The sequence below is a fragment of the Theropithecus gelada genome, chromosome 14 (assembly GCF_003255815.1).
Source record: "Theropithecus gelada isolate Dixy chromosome 14, Tgel_1.0, whole genome shotgun sequence".
NCBI lineage: Eukaryota > Metazoa > Chordata > Mammalia > Primates > Cercopithecidae > Theropithecus > Theropithecus gelada.
The window spans coordinates 12,039,250-12,046,997 of NC_037682.1; the positions used below are offsets into that span (position 1 = coordinate 12,039,250).

The following is a 7,748-nucleotide window of genomic DNA, read 5'->3' on the forward strand; positions in this document are numbered from 1 at the left end:
ACAGCTTCCCAGTGGATTCCAAAACAGAGCCAGGGTTGAGGACTACTTGGTAGAGCATACGTCATTCTCATGTTCATTAGTGGGAACAATCTTCGACCTTCTTGGGCACTAGTGAGGATGAAGTGAGAGAGAACTTGGAAGCCTTCCAACAAAATGCATATCAGGATGATCAATGACTAGAAACTTCTAGTAGTTGTAAGCTTTATAATAATGATTGCCATACTTTGTTGAGTGCTTTATAGTATTAATGTATTTAATATGTTCTCACAACAATGCTATGATGTGTTTCCCATATCACAGAAAGGTAAACTGATAATAAAAGCGGAATGTCTATGCACGCGGTGCACATGTGTATAAAGATAAAATATAAGGTGTGGATATCCGAGAGGGCTTCACAGAGGAGGCATGTGAAGTGGATTCTGTAGATGAGGTTGTCCGATGTCATAGTGAGAGGTGGCTATACAGGGAAAGGGAGACCTCTATGCACTTATGCAAGGGTGTGACTCACATGAGGCCTAACAAATGAGATATAAACAAGTATGACTGAGCATAGAGTGCCCCAGGGCAGAGGAGAGGAGGAGACAAAGGCTCCCAGAAGCAGGTCTTGCAAGTCTTTGTGTGCAACACAAGGGTGTGGACTCCCTCCTCCCGCAGTGGTTCCTCTCTGGTTTTCTCCCAGTGTTTTGAGAGCTCCATAAATCCTTGTATCTGCCACACACAGCAGCACGTTATGCCTGCTGATAGTAAGTTTCATATATCTAGGTTATATTTTTAAGTGTACATAATTTCTGGTGTGATTCAAATACAAATTTCTTTTAAAAGCAATGTTTAATTAATCATAATGTTATCTACTCTTCTGCCAATTGTGTAATGGTGACTATTATCATATAAAGATGGGCTTGGGGTAAAAAATAATTTCCCTTACTTGAAACTCTTGAGAACCAGTGCTGTCTGGTCACTCAGAGTTGTTGAAAAGAGAATAGGATCACATTTTAAATTTGGGAGACTTACCGTGGCTTGAATGAGGAGGATGTATTGTAGGAAGGGTTCACAGAGGCTGCAAGACAATGTAGGAGAATTTGGTCTGAGCTGGGGAGGACGTAGACCAGACTGTGATATGACTGTGTGATGGGAAAGAAGCAACTCGCAAAGGTGATTCTGGGGCAATGGAGGGAATAGAACATAGTGCACTGTTAGGAGTCAGGAGGGAGGGGAGCTGTCTTTGGCTGCCTCATGTCCACCCTGAAAGATACCCACATCCTAGTCCCTGAAATCTGTGAATGTTCCATTATAAGACAGAAAAAGCACTTGGCAAACACAGTTGAGGATAATGAGATGGGGTGTTACTCTGAATAATCTGCATGGTCCCCAAACCAAACCTGTGTATTTTGTGATTAAAAGTCAGGGTGGTGACTCACGTCTGTAATCCCAGCACTTTGGGAGGCTGAGGCAGGTGGATCTGAGATCAGGAGTTCGAGACCATCCTGGCTAACACGGTGAAACCCCGTCTCTACTAAAAATACAAAAAATCAGCCAGGCATGGTGGCATGTGCCTGTAGTCCCAGCTACTCAGGAAGCTGAGGCAAGAGAATCGCTTGAACCTGGGAGACGGAGGTTGCAGTGAGCCAAAATTGTGCCACTGCACTCCAGCCTGGGCCACAGAGCAAGATTCTGTTTCAGAAAAAAAAAAAAAAAAAAAAAGCCAAGGTGAGTGGGGTTGACGTAGAAACAAACTAAGAGAATATATCATGGAGGCAGAGGTTGGAGTGATGTGGCCACAGGACCAGGACAATTGTTAGCCCAGAAGCCAGAAGCAGCCCTTAGTGAATTCCCCCCAACAGCCCCCAGAGGGAGAAGAGCCCTGCTGCCTCCTGATGTCTTCACAGTGCTACTAATGTTGGACTTCTGACCCCCAGAGATGCCTGAGAATTAGTTGTTTTAAGCCACGAAGTTTGCAGAGTTTTGTTCCAGTAGTCACAGGACACCAAGCAGGGAACCTGTGGCGTCTCCCTGTGTCCTGGTCAGGGGAGTTACTGGGTGGGTGCATTAGCCTGGATGGGATCATGGAAGGGAGAGCAGGCTAGGGGCAGACCCTGTGCTCGGTTTTACATCCTGCTCCTGAAATGACTGTGGAGTGCGCCCTGGGAGCTGTCCAGTTGGCAGGGGTGCTGGTCTCTGGAGCTCTTGGGAGAGCTTGAGGAAGGAAGCATTTGCCTCAGGTGCTGGTGAGTGATGCAGAGAGTGAGGAGGGCTCTTGAATGTGGGGAGTAAAACAATGTGAACTCCAGGTTGAAACCTGGAAATGCCCCCAAACTGTGATAAGTGGAAAATAAAGTATACTGGACATGACGGGAGAGAAAGCATAGTGCAGAGAGAGCACCAAGCAGGTTGACTGTGGGTCTGAGGGGACGTCAGAGTAGAGTCACTGACGGGTGGGAACCCTGGGCCTGGACATTCAGGCTGGGGGTTCCCTCAGTATAAGACCAGCAGGAACATTTCAATTCCTGTGTCCTCGTTACCATGGTTTTCATTCACAGCTGTAGGATGGGACATCTGTAAGGAATGCAGGATAATTCCTACCAAATATTCCCCTCTCTGACACCTGGACTCAGGCCCCATTGGTAACAAGACCCTGGTTCTCTGGAGTTAATTATCACCCACAGCAAAAGTCCACTACACTATAGAAACCACCCTTTACTCAAGGCTCGAGACTGCAGGATTATAACAAGACCAATGGAGACGTGGAGAGCAAGTGATTTATTAAAGCAAGACATTGAAACCTTTACATTCTGCAGGGAAGATGGGGGTATCATTGAAAGATGGTGGAAACCAGGCTGAAAGTTTTTACATGTCACATACTACACTTCTTCAGTATTTTCACCTAAAATAGAAAAAGAAAAAAGGAAGGAATGTGGGGTCAGTCATGCTGCTGCTGGAGACGACAGGCTCACATCCAAGAGGCCAGTGGGATTCTGCCTCCAAAGGCAATTGGAAGGGCAGAGGCAACAACTCAGTTTGGGAAACTGAGGCCTAGACCTGGTGGCCTCACAGTACCCATGCCGGTGATGGAGCAGTCTTTCCTTGCCAGGCCAATAGCCCTGGGGGGATCCAGGAGTGAGGCCCAGAATCCTCATGGGAGGAAGGGACGAGGGCTGGACAAAGCAGCAAGAGGTTATTGTCTGGGCTGTCCCAGGACTTGGAGTCTCGTGTTTCCTGAAATGAGGGACCCAGGGCGGAGAGGCTGGTCAGGGCTGAGAGGGCCTCTGGGAAGCTTGGCTTCCAGGAGACTCCAGCCTCCCTATGTGGGAATTCGGCCTCAGGACCCAAGCACCTCTCAGTCCTCAACCTGCAGCTTCCATGAGCATTTGTAGCTAAACCTCAGGACAGCAGCCCAGAGGCAGCCAGGCTGAGAGGCCCCTGGAAAACATCTGATTTCTTGAGAAAGACAGAATGAGAGCATCCCGCTTCCATGGCACTGCAGGAGGTGGAGTAGCGAGGGTCTTGGCCCACTGGCCGTAGTCAGGAGAGTATCGTGGGTGAGGAGGGGAGAGTGGAGTCTGAGGAGCTGGGAGGAGCTCCTTCCTGGCTCTGCAGAAGCTGCAGAGAAGCCCAGCCCTCCAGCGCTGCCTCTGCGGGAGGCCCTGCTCTAGGCCCCTCCCTGCCTTCCTCTCCCTGTTCAAGGCTCCCACGCTGCCCAGTACATTCCACAGTGACTGTGTCCATTGCATGAGGGCAGTTTGATCTTAGGAAGGCCCCCAGCAGGGAGGTGGCCGTACTTGGCCCATTACCATTTCTGCCTCGGCCCAGACTCATTCCCCATGTCCTCGGCACACTCGGGGGACATGGCATCCAGGCAGGTGACCTGAGGAGGAGGAACATGCAGGAGGCTGTGCGCAACTGAGTTGACTCTGCAGGCGAAATGGAAGCACCCACCCTGTGGCCCCAAGTGACCTTCTCAAGAGGTGACCATGGCAGCTGCCCCACCACCTGTGTCCCCCACAGAGCAGCAAGCTGATCCCACTTCACACTGTGCCGCTGACCAGAAGCCTCAACAAATAAAGGAGAAAGAAGTTACCAGGGTTTCTGCAATGAGGCTTCGTGTCTGAAGGGCAGTCTGATCCATGCATCTCTTCACTCTTAACTTGGCTGCAACAAATTCCGGAGGGGCATTATATCTGGCAAGATATAACTTGAACCCACGTTCACTAATGAAGAGGAAGTCGAACAGCTCAGAAACAACAGCTGGGCAGACCGCGGCATTAGCTGCAGCACAAGCATAAAAATATAGGAAAGTCGAGTTTTCTCTTTGGCTCCCTGATGTTAAACCAGACAGGATCCCCTGGGTTCTATGTTCTCACACCTGTGTTGTACTGATGACAATGCCAGACCCTCTGGGTGTGACTTCCTCAAGGTCTCACAATAAAGGAAAGCACTTCATATCAACAGCTAAACTCTTTGTGTGTGTGTGTGTGAGAGAGAGAGAGACAGGGTCTCCCTTTGTCACCCAGGCTGGACTTCAGTAGCTCAATCAGGGCTCACTGCAGCCTCGACCTCCTGGGCTCAACGGATATCTCCACCTCAGCCCCGGACTACCGGCACATGCCACCATGTCTGGCTGATTTTTTGTATTTCTTTTGGTAAAGCTGGAGTTTTGCCATGTTTCCTAGGCTGGACTGAAACTCCTGAGCTCAAGCAATCCGCTCTCCTTGACCTTCCAAAGTGCTAAGATTACAGGCATGAGCCGCCATGCTCAGCCCACAGCTAGACTCTTTTGACAGTATTAATCTTTCTTATTCCATTCTCATAGCTTCTCCTGGCAGAAGTGCTAACCACCAGTGATAGGAGGGGGCTCAGGGAGGGTGAGCATTGTGCCCAGGGTCACAGGGCTGAGAACTGGCGGAGCCCAGATTCACCCCCGACCTCACGTTACATCATCTGACACAGATCCCATCCAGAAGTGACACTCAGGCAGAAGAATTCCAAACATTTGCCTGCACTGATTTGCAATAAAACTTCCTAGGTGCTGGGAAGTAGAAGAAATAGCTCTGAACTTGATGAGGGGCTTGTTCAACAAGCACAGAAAAAGGTTCGGAATTTTGGTTTTGTGCAGATCCCAACCGCAGCCTGAATAGGTGACCTTGTGCTCGGAGGAGGGTGCTTCCCAGGGGCTGGTGCTGGACTCATGACTGATGTACTCACCCTGGTAGCAGGAAAGGGCCAGCGAGACCAGCAGGAGACACACCGACAGCCTCATGGTGGCTTATTCTGCTGTGAGCTCAGCTTTCACAAACAATGAGTGATTTGGACTCCACCCCAGGAGCCTGTGGAGCTGCAGAGCCCAGGGATATTTGTACCTAGGGAGCCTAGCTGGTACTGGTCACGAGGCCTGGCTCCCAGCCCACCCCTCCTTCCCAGGGCTGCTGCCATCAGTGTCACCTCCCCACCCTTCCCTGCACCCTGACTGGGGCAGAGCACAGGAGGGCAGCCCTGCAGGAACCCTGCTCTGTGCTCCAGGTGAGTGTTCAGGCACGTCTGGAAATATTCCTGGGATTCTCAGCTTCCTTCTGAACTTTTGCTGATTTTTTTTTCTTTGTATCAGTTCAAGGGCACAGGTGAATTCTGACTTCAGCAGGCACAGGAAGCTGGAAGGCTGTGTTCTGGTTATGGGAGAGCAGGGACATAAGGAAACCCTGCTTTGATCCCTCTACATGTCTGACAACCAGCCAGGCCTGTTTCAGTTGCACATTAAGCAAGCCTAAACAAGACCTATTCTTTCCCTCAGCCCCTTACCATCACCACCATGTTCACTGCATAGGTACCTAAAACCTAGTTCAATGCACCCTACCTTTGGAGAATTTCCTGGGGAAAAGCAACTGCTGCACCTGTTCTGTAGCCTATATCACTGAAAAACCTGAGTCTTGTTTATGAGTGCAGCTATAAATATGGCCAAGATTCACATTTTCTCTCTATGAAGAGCAAGCTTTCTGTGATGTGTAGCCACCCACCTCTTATCTTAGGGTTGATCTGATGATTAAGTAACCTAACTTTTTCCAAAGTAGCTTTTGGAGTGTCCGGAGCAAATCATGCATCAGACAGGTATTGAGAGTTCTTTGCTCTGGGGCTCCAGGAGAGGAAGATGACAGAAAAGAAGAGACAGATGAACAGGGTGGGTGGTCACTTCCCCTTAATCCCTAGGCTCAAGTTTTCCACTTCAAATCTAGCTGTGGTGCCTGAGCCAATCCCATTTTTAATAGAAAGTGAAGGCAGCCCCCAGACAAAGCAATACATACCCTCCTGCCTTCCTGCTGTGATGCCTTCGTGTGGTGTGAGCAGGAAATAGATCACCAGAAATTTCTCTCCTAAATGAACTTACATTTGAGAGGAGTCACAGCCTAGGCCCGAGCTTTCCATTCGCAGCTGTGCAATCGAATCACTTGGAGCTTTTAACATAGACAGACTCCCCAGATTTCTCTCTCTGGGGATTTTGATTGAGTAGCTTTGGGTTGACTACCTGATTCCTGTACTATTTAAACTGCTCTGGTATTTCTGATGGGCAGGAGGGCTTAAAACCACCCAGAAAGACCTGTGTGGAAAGAGGGGACCTTATGGGCTGTGTCATCAGAGATATCTTGGCAGGTTTGTTGGAGCCCCAGATGAGGGCAACAGTGGCTCTCACTTCCATCCCACAGAATCATGAGGGAATCCCTGAGCCAGCTCTGCCGCCACCACCAAGGAATGGGAGGGCCAGTGGTGAGATTCACAGATACGAGGGTTCAGATCCTCACTTATGGGCTTTTGGACCTTAAGGTAATCATTCCGCTTATGTAACCTCAGTTTTCCTATTTGTCAAAGTAGGCTAGTAATGGTGCCTACCTCACGGGGTTCATGGATGATCAAATGAGGGTGTTCATGGGCGGGGGGTGTGTTTAAAATTTACTAAGTTCTGGTACATAGTAGTTCTCAATAAATGCTAACTCCCATTATCTTGTCCCACTTGTCATAGATGTCATAGTTTGCCACTAGCTCCTGGTTTAGAGCACAGCCAAAATCCACAAAATCATCTACTTGCAGAACTACACGGACACCTAGATACAACATTTCTCTCTGACATAAATGGAAAAAGAAACCCAGCTCATGGTCTCTGAGTCTACAGACCCAGGGACATGGGCTTCAGGAATGAGACCTCTTTCACAGCAGACAGGTCTGTGAGGCATTCTGTGGACCAGAGCTTGTCCTGGCACAGGCTTGGCATTCACCTTGTCAGCTCTACGGTCCATTGAGGAGGATGTGTATCTCCGAGAGAGGACTGTTTGCTTGTACTTTTATCATTCCTATTGCCCTTAACACCTGCACAGGGTTTTTTCGTTTTCATCGTTGATACTTTCGATGGATCCCTCCTCCTTACCTAGTTCATGCAATATTTCAGTTCACTCTTTCCACCCATGGGCATTGTGGCCTGATCCCGATGATTTGGTCAGTGTTGCCCTTTATAGACCTGCTAAAAGCATGCACCTCTCATTTGCAGCAGTTCCAAGGCTGTTATTTTACAAATGTGGAATCAGTTCATGGAAACAAGTTTTCCTGGACTGTTAGCTCCATAATCACAGGGCCAGTATCTGCTTTTACTCATCCTGGCTTAGCACAGTGGCGGGCATGGAGAAGAAGATCAGCGAACCATCTTTTAACAAATGCATCATAAAATTGTGAATCAACAAACTGCTACATGGGTGACATTCGTGTTCATTATA

The 7,748-nt window shown here is 48.9% G+C and overlaps 1 protein-coding gene across 1 annotated transcript; it reads right to left on the bottom strand.

Annotated features, from left to right (window-relative positions):
- Window positions 1–2,742: 2,742 nt before the first annotated feature.
- Window positions 2,743–5,323, bottom strand: LOC112606428 (secretoglobin family 1D member 2-like). The gene is made up of 3 exons (XM_025356888.1): window positions 5,200–5,323; window positions 4,076–4,263; window positions 2,743–2,881 (listed from the first exon to the last, which is right to left on the bottom strand). The coding sequence occupies exons 1-3, from the start codon at window positions 5,252–5,254 to the stop codon at window positions 2,852–2,854; spliced, it is 273 nt and encodes a 90-aa protein (XP_025212673.1). The 5' UTR covers window positions 5,255–5,323; the 3' UTR covers window positions 2,743–2,851.
- Window positions 5,324–7,748: the final 2,425 nt, after the last annotated feature.